This window comes from Pelophylax lessonae (assembly GCF_965119305.1).
Source record: "Pelophylax lessonae genome assembly, chromosome: 5".
NCBI classification, from domain to species: Eukaryota; Metazoa; Chordata; class Amphibia; order Anura; family Ranidae; genus Pelophylax; species Pelophylax lessonae.
This window is the reverse complement of record NC_138772.1, coordinates 351,667,532-351,682,740: the sequence shown is the minus strand read 5'-3', so window position 1 is coordinate 351,682,740 and position 15,209 is coordinate 351,667,532. Positions and strand designations below refer to the sequence as shown.

Genomic DNA, 15,209 nt, shown 5'->3' with positions numbered 1-15,209 from the left:
CTGAGAAAATGTGAGTGCTTCTGCAGCCATGAAATGAGCATCACAATGAGTTTCAAATACCCACTTTAACTATTAATGGTCTGTGAAAATTTTACCATCTGTACATTGGGGCTATGGAAAGTGTTCCCTTACTCTACACTGGTGGTAAGTTGTAAATGTCCCCTGACAATGGTGGTCAGTAGGATAAGGTCCCACTTTGCATTGGTGCTCACTAATATACTGTAAGTGCCTCCTTGCTTTGTTGGTCAGTGGGAGGAACAATGTCCTTACCATTGGTGGTCAACAGGAAGATTGGTGGCCAGTGTAATGTCTGCTTACATTAGTGACCATTATAGAAGTGTCCCTTACATTGGTAGTCAATGAAAATACCTACTTACATTGCTGGTCAGTAGAAAATGAACATTTCAGTATTTAGGCTAAACCAAGTACACTATGCAATTAGCAATGGGATTTAAGGTAGATATTAAGGCAAAAAACATATTTCTTATGATATTTTTAATATAGTAAGTAAGTAACTCAGGGGCAGGAAATTAGAATGGGCAGGCACACACACATTAAAATGACTCCCACAGTGACACTGACAGCAGTGTGTAGCAGCACAGATGATGATGACACCTGACCGACATGGAATGTCCCCTCCTGAGTCACAGTGACAGTCTCTCTCCATGACAAGTGGTCCATTCAGTCCACTATAGTCCAAACAGCACTTACAGTCCCGCTCCTGGCTTCCCTTGCTCCTGTCCCGCAGACCTGCACACAAGACTCCAGCTACACTGCTCAGCTACCTTGCACCAGGACATCAAATGACATGCTCAGGCACCGCCTCTGCCAGATCTGCCCCCTAGCGACAACATCCGAACACACTGTTGCAGGCACTCGAACGGGCTCTACTGGTTCTGGGCCAGGGCTGTGCATGCGCAGTTCTGACCTGAGCGTCACAGACAAATTTTTTTTACTGACAACCTTTTCATGTCACTGAAATTTACTGGCAGAAGAAAAGTGTCTGTTGTTTACTGGCTGCCAGTAAAAATACTGGCGGTTTGCAACACTGCTCCTCACATTTGTGGTCAGTGGAAAAGGGCTTCCTTCATTTGTGGCCAATGGAAACTGTCTACATTGTGGGTCAGTAGAAAATGGCAAAATAGAAGACAAGCACCGCTTCAAGTGGACTCACCATACATCAGCCCCTCCACTGTGCAATCAGGTGCTGGTCCGATCTACGATTGTGGCAATCCAAGCATCAAAAGAACAAAAAGTGACTACACTGCTATGACTAGGGAAATCCAAAATTTATTGCAGCTCACAGAATGACAGCAGGTATTAATACATTTCACAACGAATGTGATTAGTCTTAACAGTGGCTAAGCGCATTCTGTGTGAAACGCGCTAAAAACTGATGTCATTCTTTCATCTGGAAATGTGATGTTTTTATGATATGAATTTTATGCAATAGATTTTGGATTTCCCTGGCCATTGTAGTGCGGTCAACCTTTGGTCTTTTGATCAGTGGAAAATGGGCACCTGTTCTAGTGGTCATGTTGTCACTTAGTTTTGAGTTGACTAAAAGTGGTGGGCAGTGCTGTCATCACGGAGCAGAACATCCATGGGACAGGCAGTTGAGATCTTCACAGATTGAAAGGGGGGGTAAACCTGGCGCACAACTAGGGAAATGAGTGTCCAAAAACTTCCACAAGCTCCAATACAGACAGTATGCTACTTAAATGGCACAGTAGCCTAAAGATATTGAATTGAATTAGAAGAGTCCATAAAAAGTCCATGTACATACGTCTCCATATGCTACACTCCGCAAGCTGCTCTGTAAGCAAGTAGAAGGGACTTGTGGCGAGCTGTAAGAGGAAAAACAGGCGCCACACTAAGTGCAGTATATCTGGATAAACGTTTAATAGACCAAATAGAAAGGTACTCACAAACGATGATATAAAAACAGCATATCAGTAGTAAAGGAAATGGTAATCCCAGTGTCCAAATTCAGGATGGCACAAGCGGTCTCAAAGCATCGGGCTGTAACGAGTGGAGGATCGATACTTCCCGTCTACTGGGGACACAGCGCTGGCCGCTCTGACGTCACTTCCGGGATACGTACTGGCGCCGGCGACGCGTTGTCGGAGCATGCGCTCCTTCCTCAGGCCGATAATGCGCCATTTTGCTCAAGGGCTTAAGTAGACAAGGAGGCAGAGCCAGCTGGGTCCTAAAGAGTGCCAATAATCCTCACTCAAGAGGAACCCGCTGTGATACTGAACAGGGGCAGTGTACATTATGAAAAGAAACCAGAGCAGTAGTCAAATATATAGTAACAAGAAATCTGTTATAACTAGTTCTCAACAAAATAAGAAATTTCGGAATAAATGGAAATAGGGATTAATGTGAAAATAAATAAGAATAAAAATAAAAATAAAAATAAAATAAATAATAATATAAATAATAAGAAAAATAATAATGATAATAATGGTTGGAAAAAATAAAAAAATAAAAAAATAAGAAAAAATGAAAAAATTGAAAAAAAGGAGGAAAAGGATAATGAGAAAATAAAAATAAAAATAAAACTAAAAATAATAACACTAAAAATAATATAATAAAATAATAATTAAATAAAAAAAATAAAAAATGCTAACATTAAATTATACAAGTTTAAAATGCACATTGTATATGTATACATCCACATATTGTTACACATAGGGATATATTATCATAATACAATGATATAGTAATAATAGAACCGTAAATATATGTATAGATATCATTATACTAAAGAATATCATAGAATATATTATTATAATATTATTTTTTTTTTTTTTTTTTTTTTATTATTATTTTATTATATTATTTTTAGTGTTATTATTTTTAGTTTTATTTTTATTTTTATTTTCTCATTATCCTTTTCCTCCTTTTTTTCAATTTTTTCATTTTTTCTTATTTTTTTATTTTTTCCAACCATTATTATCATTATTATTTTTCTTATTATTTATATTATTATTTATTTTATTTTTATTTTTATTTTTATTCTTATTTATTTTCACATTAATCCCTATTTCCATTTATTCCGAAATTTCTTATTTTGTTGAGAACTAGTTATAACAGATTTCTTGTTACTATATATTTGACTACTGCTCTGGTTTCTTTTCATAATGTACACTGCCCCTGTTCAGTATCACAGCGGGTTCCTCTTGAGTGAGGATTATTGGCACTCTTTAGGACCCAGCTGGCTCTGCCTCCTTGTCTACTTAAGCCCTTGAGCAAAATGGCGCATTATCGGCCTGAGGAAGGAGCGCATGCTCCGACAACGCGTCGCCGGCGCCAGTACGTATCCCGGAAGTGACGTCAGAGCGGCCAGCGCTGTGTCCCCAGTAGACGGGAAGTATCGATCCTCCACTCGTTACAGCCCGATGCTTTGAGACCGCTTGTGCCATCCTGAATTTGGACACTGGGATTACCATTTCCTTTACTACTGATATGCTGTTTTTATATCATCGTTTGTGAGTACCTTTCTATTTGGTCTATTAAACGTTTATCCAGATATACTGCACTTAGTGTGGCGCCTGTTTTTCCTCTTACATCTTCACAGATTGGACTCCTTGGAAGAAGAATGCAGCTTCCCTGTCTTGTATGCGTGTAATCAGGTTACCTTCTATGGTTGTAGTTATGTCACTGCTTGAACTCAATCTTCTTTTATGCTTTCCACTAAGTGATGACAGTTGGCTGGTCAGTAGAGCGGATTTTCTCTTAGGGACATGGGTTTAATATGTTTATGCATTTGAATATTATACCTTGTAGGTGTAATATTTTTCATTTTATTCTCCACCAGGCTATACACATTAGATGGAATTCCTGTTCAAGATGGATCAGAGCTAGAAAACGGACAATTCTATGTTGCTGTCGGCAGGGACAAGTTCAAAAAGTTGCCGTATAATGATCTGATATTTTCAAAAGCCTCTGTGAGAAGAAGTTATGGGTAAGCTTAAATCAATATGGCTGGATTACTTTATAAATAATAATATTTGCAATAGTTTTTAATTTAGTGCTGGTTCACACCAGTGCGATGTCTGATGTGACTTGAGTTGCACAGGATTGCATAGCAAAAGAAATAACATTATTTTCTATGGTGTCTGCTCACATCAACACAACTATGTGCAGTGCGATTTTGGAAAAGGTTCCTGTGCTACTCTGGTGTGATTTCCGTGAAATTTGGCTCCATAGAATATGCTAACCTCATCCAAAGTCTTATCAAAGTTGCAATGCATAATAGCACTGAAAATCACAACCGAAGTGCATCACAGTAGTGTGAACAAACTGTATAATAGGCCTTAAAATATAATAATAGGCCACAGCAAAAAAAAATGTTTTGTTAAATTTTTACATATTGCAAGTTGGCATTTTATTAACATTTCTCAAATCTATTTTTATTATATTTTCATTAGTTCAAAAGCTTCCTCGTTGCCTCCCATAAATGGATACAGAAAGTCCAAGGAGAACGTAAGTAAAACAGTTGCCCGTGTTTTTGGTTAATACTCTGTAATAAAGGAGAAATTGGTGGAGAAAATATGGACTTTATAGGCACTGATATCTTTAAAAAATATATCAATTTTATTGATTGACAATTTAAAACCAAATGGTGGTGGCATTTCCCCATCCGGGGGATATCTTATTGAACGACCTAGCCTCGATCTTTGCCTTGGCACCAGCCTTATATACAAACTTTTGTACCAGCGGGACCCTTTCCAGTCCACCTAACCATTGGATACTTCTCCTATATATGGTTATAGTATTATTTTGGCAATACAGCTACACCTCTTTGAGGCCTTAAAGATATACTTACCTATCCTTGGTCCTTTAGGCATCTCTTGGCAACATATTCCAACAAGCTCCCCCGTTATAATTTATTCGATTTTTCCATTTTCACTTACCGGTTTTGGCTTGTTTGAATTATTACTTGGCTTCACTTAGAAAGATATGTACCAGAAGCTCCAGAGTAAGCTTGTCTACTCAAGCGAAACATGTAGGGCAATCTGGCTACATGAACCGTCTACATATCTAGTGTCGCACGAGTGGAACTCAGGGACGACATAAACAGCTCTTATGTTATCGTCTATGAGACCTACAAGATGTGACGTATACACTTTGTCATTTATTGTTATGTTATATGTAACATTTCTTGCATCATTACCATGACTATTATTGCCTATGCTATATTTACTTGTTAAGGCAATTTTTATGTTTCTGTTTTCGTTGTATTCTCATTTTGGGGAACTTTTTTGGTTTTAAACTGTCAATCAATAAAATGTATATATTTTTTAAAGATACCAGTGCCTATAAAGTCCATATTTTCTCCACCAATTTCTCCTTTATGCAAATCAGGATGTGGCACTTTTTCAACTGTTTTTTTGCGCCCAAATGTACTGCCATTTGGTAGTGCATTCTCAAATTGATCCAATACTCTGTAATAAGTCTTGTATGTGGTAAAAAAAAAAAAAAAAAAACAGAAAGCAATCAGTAATAATATTTCATAAGTCTAATTATACTAAATTACTAAGGGATGGAATCTAAACTACTGATATGAGGAATTGATTCTTATACTGTTGCATTAAATAAAGGCTTCATTTTTACTGTCATGTCACCACCACACAGCTTGCTCAAAAAGTATCTCTACCCATGTTGCTTCATATTCTGGACATAGATTCATCACTGGCATCAGACTTTAGATTTTGCCAGTGGGAGGTTCTAAATACAGGTAAACTCCCTTTCTTTATCATTTAGTACATGACACAGAATCAGTAATAATTTATAGACAATTGAGTTATACTGCTGCCTTCAGGGGCAGACACAGAAAGCCATTGGCCAGCCGGATTTAATCTCTCTAACTCCGAACAAGTTTTTGTTAGTCTCCTAGGATGGGTGTTTTACCTTTTTATTCTAGTATTTTTTTCTTTTATCAAGATCTTTTTAACTTCAGTCAAGACTTTCCTTGATGATGCTCCAAAGGCTGCACCTGTACCCCACATGAAGGTGCATGCCTGTAATGTAACTTTTGGACATGGGGCTTTCATTGTGGTGCTTCTTAGACCTTTGGGTATTGTGTCTCTGAAGGCTCCATAGTATGCCCAAAAACAGGATAAAGATAACTTATTTTATGATCTTTGGGCACTGGGCTCTCATTGTGGTACTTTCCAGTCCCTTATATACTGTTTTTTTTTTTTTGTTTAACACTAAGCTTTATTTTATTTTATTATTTTATCCCTTAAATTATAATTTTACTTTTAGTTTTTTTTTTTTTTTAGTTTATTAGTTTTAGACATTTAGAGGAAAGTGATTTTATTGTTGTCAGTGTCCCTGTTACTGCGATATACTCTGTCTATTTGTCACCAGTACAGGAATCGAAGAGAAATCCTCTAGTGGTGACAGGGCCATCTTTAATATTGATTGGATTCTGGACAAACATGCTATTTTGTACTCCACCACAGCATTACAAAAAACACAGCTGGCTAAGCGTTGGGGCCCAGTAACCGTTGGCACTCTTTAATGCAGTTAATAAGACCTTCAGGCAGTATTAGAGCTATAAGTTAGCTGGTAGGTAGCCCCAAATGGCTCAATCTATAACAGTGGTAACAAGCAGTGGCCACAAAGCTCTCTCACCAGACTCAGAGACACAGCAGCAGTGATCCCTCTGATCAAGTCTCTGCTCACTCTAGGTTGCCTGTGGTGCCTCTGGTTGGCAGCACAGCAGCTCCCTATCTTGGCAGCAGCTTCGTCCCTCCATATTCTGGTCCCACTCTGTACTCTCCAGTAGTCCCACATACGGCAATGAGCTTTCACTTGCAAAGGGTTTCTCTCTCTCAGATGGCATTCCCAGCATGGTCCTCTCACACACTCTGCCCAGGTAGCCAACTTAAGTAAAATCTGGTTCTCTCCGCCTTACTGCTGCAAAGTTTGGTGGGCGCTGTAGCTCATCCTCCATTATTTTAGATGGGCAGCCTTTTCTTGCTTACTGGTCACACATTGTCCCCTCCTCCTGCTTATCGCGCGCCCCAGTCATTCTCAATGCTCCAAGTTACTCATTATACTCACACACTCCTAGTTACTCCAATTTACTCACATTACCCCTTGTTACTTCAGTTTACTCACAAAGACACCAAGTTACTCTAAATATTCCAAGATACTCACAATACTCCAAGGTACTCCAAATTACTCGCAGCACTTCAAGTTACTCCAGGTCATTCACAGTACTCTAGACCACTCACTGTGCTCTGGTTACTCGCAATGCCCTAATTTACTCCCTATTCTGACAATACTCCAAGTTACTCAAAATTACCCACAGTACTCTGAGTTACCTTAGATTACTGATAGTACTCCAAGTTACTCGCAATACTCCAAGTTACTCCCAGTACTCCAAGTTACTTCTAGTATTCCAAGTTACTCCAAATTACTCATAGTACTCTAAATTACTCCTAGTACTCCGTCACTACCAATACTCCCAGTACTCCAAGTTACTTCATATTACTCCTGGTACTGCAACTTACTCACAGTGGTCCAATAATACTCACTATATTTCACGCTATTCACAGGGCCTCAGTTTCTTTCCTGATTCAGTACTCACAGAGCCCCTCACAGTACCCTAGCTTCCCTGATGTAAGTCCTATCAATGTTTCCAGTGCTCTCACTCACAGCATGCCTGCAGCTTCTGCCAGTGTGCAGATCCTCCTGACAGTGTGTCCAACTCCCGCGACCACTCTCACAGTTTTCCACCGCTCCACCTGTCAGTGTGCCCACAGCTCCCCCTCTCAGTGTGTTCTGACCCCTGTGCCCTCACTCACAGATTTTGAGGGCAGCGTGGGCTCAAGGGGAAGCTGCTTTGGGCCCCACAATGATAACTAGGCTCAAGGCAGCTGCCCCTTTTGCCTCACATGAAAGACGGCGCTGAGTGGTGACCCTAGTGACAATCAAGTATTTCCCACACTTTGGAGGGATTTCCTCTCATTTTTAATCATGGTCATGAAGGAAAATCTATCCAATGGAAGACAGGTGGTAAAAAACAAACAAACTACAGGCGTTATAACACTCACTCACTCAATTCAAAATGCCATTTTTTGCGATATGGCACTGCGTTACTTTAACTGACAATTGACCGAAAATTTGGAAAAGTTTTTTTTTTTACCTTCTGCTATAAAACATATCCAATAAAAAGTGTAAAAATATATATATATTTCTAAATTTAGGCCAATATGTATTCTGCTACATATTTTTGGTAAAAAAAATCCCAATAAGCGTATATTGGTTGGTTTACGCAAAGGTTATAGCGTCTACAAACTATGGGATATTTTTATGTATTTTTATTTTATTACTAGTAATGGTGACGATCAGCGACTTGTATGGGGACTGCAAAATTGTGGAGGACAGTCGGACACAAACTGCCACTTTTGACACTTTTTGGGGACCAGTGTTACTAATACAGTGATCAGTGCTAAAAAAATATGCACTGTCACATACCAATGAATGTGGGATTGCTTTAGGGGGATTGCTTTAGGGGGCACCAGAATTGGCAGGTCCACCACTGGCACCATGTGCTTTTCACAGATGAGAGCAGGTTCACCCTGAGCACGTGACAGACGTGAAAGGCTCTGCAGAGGTTGTGGAGAGAGTAATGCTGCCTGTAACATCGTTCAGCATAACCGGTTTGGTAGTGGGTCAGTGATGGTCTGGAGAGGCATATCCATGGAGGGACACACAGACCTCTATAGGCTAGACAATGGCACCCTGACCCCCATTAGGTATCGGGATGAAATCCTTGGACCCATTGTCAGACCCTACACTAGTGCAGTGGATTCTGGGTTCCTCCTGGTGCACGACAATGCCCTGCATCATGTGCAGTATGAAAGAGTATGCAGCCAGTTCCTGGAGGATAAAGGAATAGATACCATTGAATGGCCCGCATGCTCTCCTGACCTAAATCCAATAAAACACCTCTGGATCATTATGTTTTGGTCCATCTGACACCACCAGGTTGCACCTCTGGTGCTGTCTGTTCAGGAGCTCAGTGATGCCCTAGTCCAGATCTGGGAGGAAATACTCCAGGACACCATCCGTCATCTCATTAGGAGCATGCCCTGACGTTGTCAGGCATGCATACAAGCACGTGGGGGCCATACAAACTACTGAGTACCATTTTGAGTTGCTGCAATGAGATTTCAGCAAAATGGGCTGCATAAATTTTCACTTTGATTTTTGGGGTGTCTTTGAATTCAGCCCTCTGCAGGTTGATGATTTTCATTTCCATCAAAGGATGTGGCATCCTTTCCTTCCTAACATATTACCCAGTCCACATCAGTATAGATATCAAGCATGATATTTTTCCCCATTGAGATCTAATGAGTTTTCAAAGTGTTCCTTTAATTTTTTTTAGCAGTGTATATACAGTTTTTCACAAGTGAGTACACCCCTCACATTTTTGTAAATATTTTATTATATCTTTTCATGTGACAACACTGAAGAAATGGCACTTTGCTACAATGTAAAGTAGTGAGTGTACAGCTTGTATAACAGTGTAAATTTGCTGTCCCCTCAAAATAACTCAACACACAGCCATTAATGTCTAAACATTTTGACATCACATCCTTTTAGTGCGGGTTTTTATCACCATATCACAAGTAAATTGCCAGTCAAACTATCACAATACTGGAAGCTGAAAAAACGAGAAGGGGATATAACGTTTTGGTCCCAAAGTAGTTAAATGAAGCTGCCTCAGTTTAGTAATGCAACATGTCATTTCTGAAATGCCAGGGGAGTGGTTTCGCTGTGTCCACTGTGTCCATTAACAGGGTGGCCTGCAGTGTCCCTCATCAGGGACATGACACTGATATCGGTTTTCACCTTCTTGAGACAACACATTCATCAGAGTCCTACCTAACTCCTTCAGGTGTGCTGTGCCCCTCTTCCCAGCCTTAATCTAGGGAGGAGTTTGCTATAGCTATGATAGATTTTATGTACAAATTCAGAACACAAAGGGCATAAGTATACTTCTACGCCTTTGCCTCCAGAATTCCCTTCTGACATTCCTGCAGCTGTACCAGCTTCAAAACAACCTCTGAAAGAGAAGTCTCAAAAATCTGTTCTAGATGACTTTGTTCTTAAGGGAGCCACAACCAGTTGGTATAGCTCTCACGCTTATACCATTTTAATTCTTATTGACGCAGTGTACATTTGGAAAAGATTGTGGTTGCTGCTAGTACTGTTACTAGCCTGGGTTCTCTAATGGCACTTTTCCACTGCAAGTACTGGCTTGGCTCCACTTGGCCCTGCTTGGCCCGGTTTGGTTTTCCACTGCATGGTACCGCATGGTATGGTGTTGGAACAGTTCGGTACGGTTTGGTACGGTTTGCTTTTCCACTAAAGTAGTACTAAAGTAAGTGGGATAACAACGATTCTCTGACCAATCAGTGGCTAGTAGTGACAAACAGTCAAGGCTGCATGCAAAGGATTGTGGGATATGGTACCGGTACGGCCCTCTTGGAACCACAACTGAGGTGGTACTGTTTAAGCGAGCCATACCGTTTGGTTCCATGTAGTGGAAAAGCGCCGCCGTACCGTACCGTTCCTACACCGTACCATGTGGTACCATGCAGTGGAAAAGCACAAAAGCGAGCCGAACCGTTTGGTTCCATGCAGTGGAAAAGCACCATAAAAGGCTCCAAAACTAACAACACTTTTTCAGTACACTGCTTACTCAAATCAGTTCTATATTAACACTAGAAAAATTCTGATAAACTATTTTTCTACTCCAAAACCTACGTCCTAAAAAAAAAAAAAAAAAAAGCAGTGTCTACTGTGCATGCATCTATATATCTCACACCTTAACAAAATGCCAGAAGTGCTCACTGTTTTATTTAGGGATGCCCCAGTGTTTAAAGGTCCCATTGACAAATATCTGGACACCCTTTCCAAATCTTTATTTTTGCTAGCAGGCTCTGATCTGCAACCTGTCATACCCATATTGCCAATTTGTGTAACATTATGAGAATGCACCAAACCCAGGGCTTTTTTTCTCAGCACATAGGTACAGGAACTCCTCCGTTCCGAGCCATCTTTTGTCTCCGCCCACTGCCCAATTCAGAGCACTGTCCCGTGGTTCCACCCCCTACCCACCTGCCATTAATGCCCCTTTTAGAGAATACAAAACCAAGCATTATTTTATGGTGCTAAGTAATTTGTATGAAATTTGTTAATGATAACAAGGAAGGCAGTAAAATAGATCCCCTGTAGCAACAATGAATACCCCTAGCAAGAATAGATCCTCCCAGCAACAATTGACTCCCAATAACCAGCATCAATGGACCCTCCAGGAGCCAGCATCAATAGACCCCACCCTCAATTGTAGATCCTTCCCAACAACGATTGTCCCCCAGAAACATAATATAGATCACCCTAGGCATTAATAGACCCTCCAGCACACCCCAGCACCCCTTACCATTACATACAGGTCCCTCTCAAAAAATTAGCATATTGTGATAAAGTTCATTATTTTCTGTAATGTACTGATAAACATTAGACTTTCATATATTTTATATTCATTACACACAACTGAAGTAGTGCAAGCCTTTTATTGTTTTAATATTGATGATTTTGGCATACAGCTCATGAAAACCCAAAATTCCTATCTCAAAAAATTAGCATATCATGAAAAGGTTCTCTAAACGAGCTATTAACCTAATCATCTGAATCAACTAATTAACTCTAAACACCTGCAAAAGATTCCTGAGGCTTTTAAAAACTCCCAGCCTGGTTTATTACTCAAAACCGCAATCATGGGTAAGACTGCCGACCTGACTGCTGTCCAGAAGGCCATCATTGACACCCTCAAGCAAGAGGGTAAGACACAGAAAGAAATTTCTGAACAAATAGGCTGTTCCCAGAGTGCTGTATCAAGGCACCTCAGTGGGAAGTCTGTGGGAAAGAAAAAGTGTGGCAGAAAACGCTGCACAACGAGAAGAGGTGACCGGACCATGAGGAAGACTGGGGAGAGGGAAATGCCAAAATGCCTGAAGTCCAGTGTCAAGTACCCACAGTCAGTGATGGTCTGGGGTGCCATGTCAGCTGCTGGTGTTGGTCCACTGTGTTTTATCAAGGGCAGGGTCAATGCAGCTAGCTATCAGGAGATTTTGGAGCACTTCAAGGCCACTATCGAAGCATCCTGGGCCTCCATAACACCTCAGCAGTGCCACAGGCTGATTGCCTCCATGCCACGCTGCATTGAAGCAGTCATTTCTGCAAAAGGATTCCCGACCAAGTATTGAGTGCATAACTGAACATAATTTTTTGAAGGTTGACTTTTTTGTATTAAAAACACTTTTATTTTATTGGTCGGATGAAATATGCTAATTTTTTGAGATAGGAATTTTGGTTTTTCATGAGCTGTATGCCAAAATCATCAATATTAAAACAATAAAAGGCTTGCACTACTTCAGTTGTGTGTAATGAATCTAAAATATATGAAAGTCTAATGTTTATCAGTACATTACAGAAAATAATGAACTTTATCACAATATGCTAATTTTTTTAGATGGACCTGTACATTCAGTGCTGGAGGTGCCGGAACTGCGTTCCCCCGTGTTTCTGCTGAAAAAAAGCCCTGACCAAACCTATGTCTAAGGAGCAAGGTGCTGCTTTTCTAACTGTTGAGTTATGAAGTACTTACAACTTATGCCTGCAACGTTACACTTTTGTGTGGATTGGCTAGTGCAGGGGTGTCAAACTCAAATTCATCGGGGGCCGCATCAGCAGTATAGTTGCCCTCAAGGGGCCAGTGGAATCTGTAGTTTTGGCGTGCGCTGGGTACGGAGTGTGGGGTTCAGGAGTGCGCTGCATATGGAGCGCGGGATTCAGTAGTGCGCTGCGCATGGAGTGCAGGGTTGCATGCAGAGTTGCATACGGAGTGCAAGGTTGCGTGCAGAGTTTTGGCGTGTGCTGGGTACGGAGTGTGGGGTTCAGGAGTGCGCTGCATATGGAGTGCGGGTTCAGGAGTGCGCTGCGCATGGAGTGCGGGGTTGCGTGCGGAGTTTTGGCATGCGCTGGGTACAGAGTGCGGGGTTCAGGAGTGCGCTGCATATGGAGTGCAGGTTCAGGAGTGCGCTGCGCATGGAGTGCGGAGTTTTGGTGTGCGCTGGGTATGGAGTGCGGGGTTCACGAGTGCGCTGCGCATGGAGTGCGGGGTTGCGTGCAGAGTTTTGGCGTGCGCTGGTTACGGAGTGCGGGGTTCAGGAGTGCGCTGCATAAGGAGTGCGGGTTCAGGAGTGCGCTGCGCATGGAGTGCGGGGTTGCGTGCAGAGTTTTGGCGTGCGCTGGGTACAGAGTGCGGGGTTCAGGAGTGTGCTGCACATGGAGTGCGGGGTTGCGTGCGGAGTTTTGGCGTGCACTGGTACGGAGTGCGGGGTTCAGGAGTGCGCTGTGCATGGAGTGTGCCGGCCGCGCATGCGCACAAACACAGCGGCGCCGCCAGGAGAGGAAGTGTGAGATGTCTCCTTGGAGACTGGCCGGCCGGCTGTGCATGCGCTAAGAGGGTGCTGGAGGATGTATTTTTTGCGGACAGTGACACAGAGGCGGCAGGCAGCAGCGGGCCCCATGAAAAGGCCTGGTGGGCCGGATTCGGCCCGCGGGCCTTGTGTTTGCCACCCGTGGGCTAGTGGATATTGTTAGACTTTTTTTCTGCACAAGTCTTCTGTCTGTCAATATGCAAAGAACTCTTTGGCTGAAATGTTGGTCTGCAAAACTGCAGTGCAAAAAACCCTTACTATGCATGCCATTTAATGGAGAATGTCTCTATGGAGCTTCTTCAGACAACTTTATTAGAGATATTATTGGTACAAAGAGTATACATTTACTCCAGCAAAGAAAACCTCCCACCGCTGAAGCCAAAAAGAGCTCCTTTCATTTCTCCCAGACCTCCATCTCCGAAGCCAGATTCAAGTCAGGGACCCAATTCACTAGTAACCCTTGGGCCTCTAAATCCTTCAAGTCTAAAGACAAGTCCTCTTCGGCATGTACAGATGCCCCCACTTGCCAAAGTGGTGGTTTGGGCGGACATCTATTAGCCTTTGCGTACATATGGTTAACAAGTATCCTCAATGCATGAGTTTAAGGTTTTGTGTCCAGGGACTAAAAAATTGATATCTTTCCCCACCTCCACACCACTCAATTTTGTCCAACCTGTCTTTCTCTGCACAGGCTAGCAGACCTCCATGCTGCTCCTAAAGATCTTTTGGATCTTTGGAAAGGAGTAATTTCTTTTGTGGAAAGGCTTCAAAGTTTTTATTCCAATCTTTTCACTGTTGCAAAACAAAAGGGGACATTCACCTCATCGTACATCTGGGGGCATTACATGAATTAATTCAAACCGAAAATTTTGCTTACAATTCAACAGGATTGGTAAAGCTTCCCTCATTCACAGAGTCTTCTTAGCCTCTGCAGACATCATGATACCTTCTTGCGTGTTCCAATTTTTCCTACCTTTGTTTTGTGGTTGATACACAACACTTCCAGTTTGTAGCCCTTCAATTTGGTCTGTCTTCCCCAATCCAAGTGTCACCTACTGAAAGAATAGTTGGCACAATTAATGACTGACAATGTTCTGCGGCCAAGTACTTCTCGGATCTTGGTCTTGGAGATATAATGGCCTCTATACGCTAATGTTTCCTAATGGGTTATACTCAACAATGTGCCTTTCTTAGCACTGAAATTCAAGATTTGATTACTGCATTGATGAACATAATGAACATGATTACAACTTTTATAATATGCATAAAACAAACAATGGATGTTATGTATCAATGAAATGAAACTGTCTTGCTTTCATAATGCTGTTACATTCCTTTTCATCTTTATTTACACCAAATAAATGACCACCCGGTGTGTAGAGTTTAAATTACAGAAATGGTAATGGTGCCAATACATGTACAACAGACCTTATGTGATCCCAGCTCTGAATGGCTTTTTCAGCTCAAATAATCTTCTGGAATGTATTTATTTATGTTGTTACTAGAGGAACTGCAATAACCCAGAGGATTTGTTTGATCCACATTATAATGGTGGATAATTAGACAGGTTGTTGTAGTTAAGAGATGTGATGTGTTCTGCTACTAGGGAAACTCACACCAAAGCTGCAACCAATTTATGTCCCATAAGTCCTTAACACCTTTGAAAAATCCCCC

The 15,209-nt window shown here is 41.4% G+C and overlaps 1 protein-coding gene across 3 annotated transcripts in view; it reads left to right on the top strand.

The window, feature by feature from the left end:
* The window catches only part of DCDC2 (doublecortin domain containing 2), a 279,474-nt gene that overhangs the window by 82,692 nt on the left and 181,573 nt on the right, over positions 1 to 15,209 (top strand). For all 3 annotated transcript variants that reach the window (XM_082257352.1, XM_082257351.1, XM_082257353.1), the window contains exons 6-7: positions 3,824 to 3,970; positions 4,437 to 4,491. In XM_082257352.1, coding sequence (XP_082113478.1) covers positions 3,824 to 3,970; positions 4,437 to 4,491 — 202 coding nt within the window. The remainder of the gene's footprint in view (positions 1 to 3,823; positions 3,971 to 4,436; positions 4,492 to 15,209) is intronic.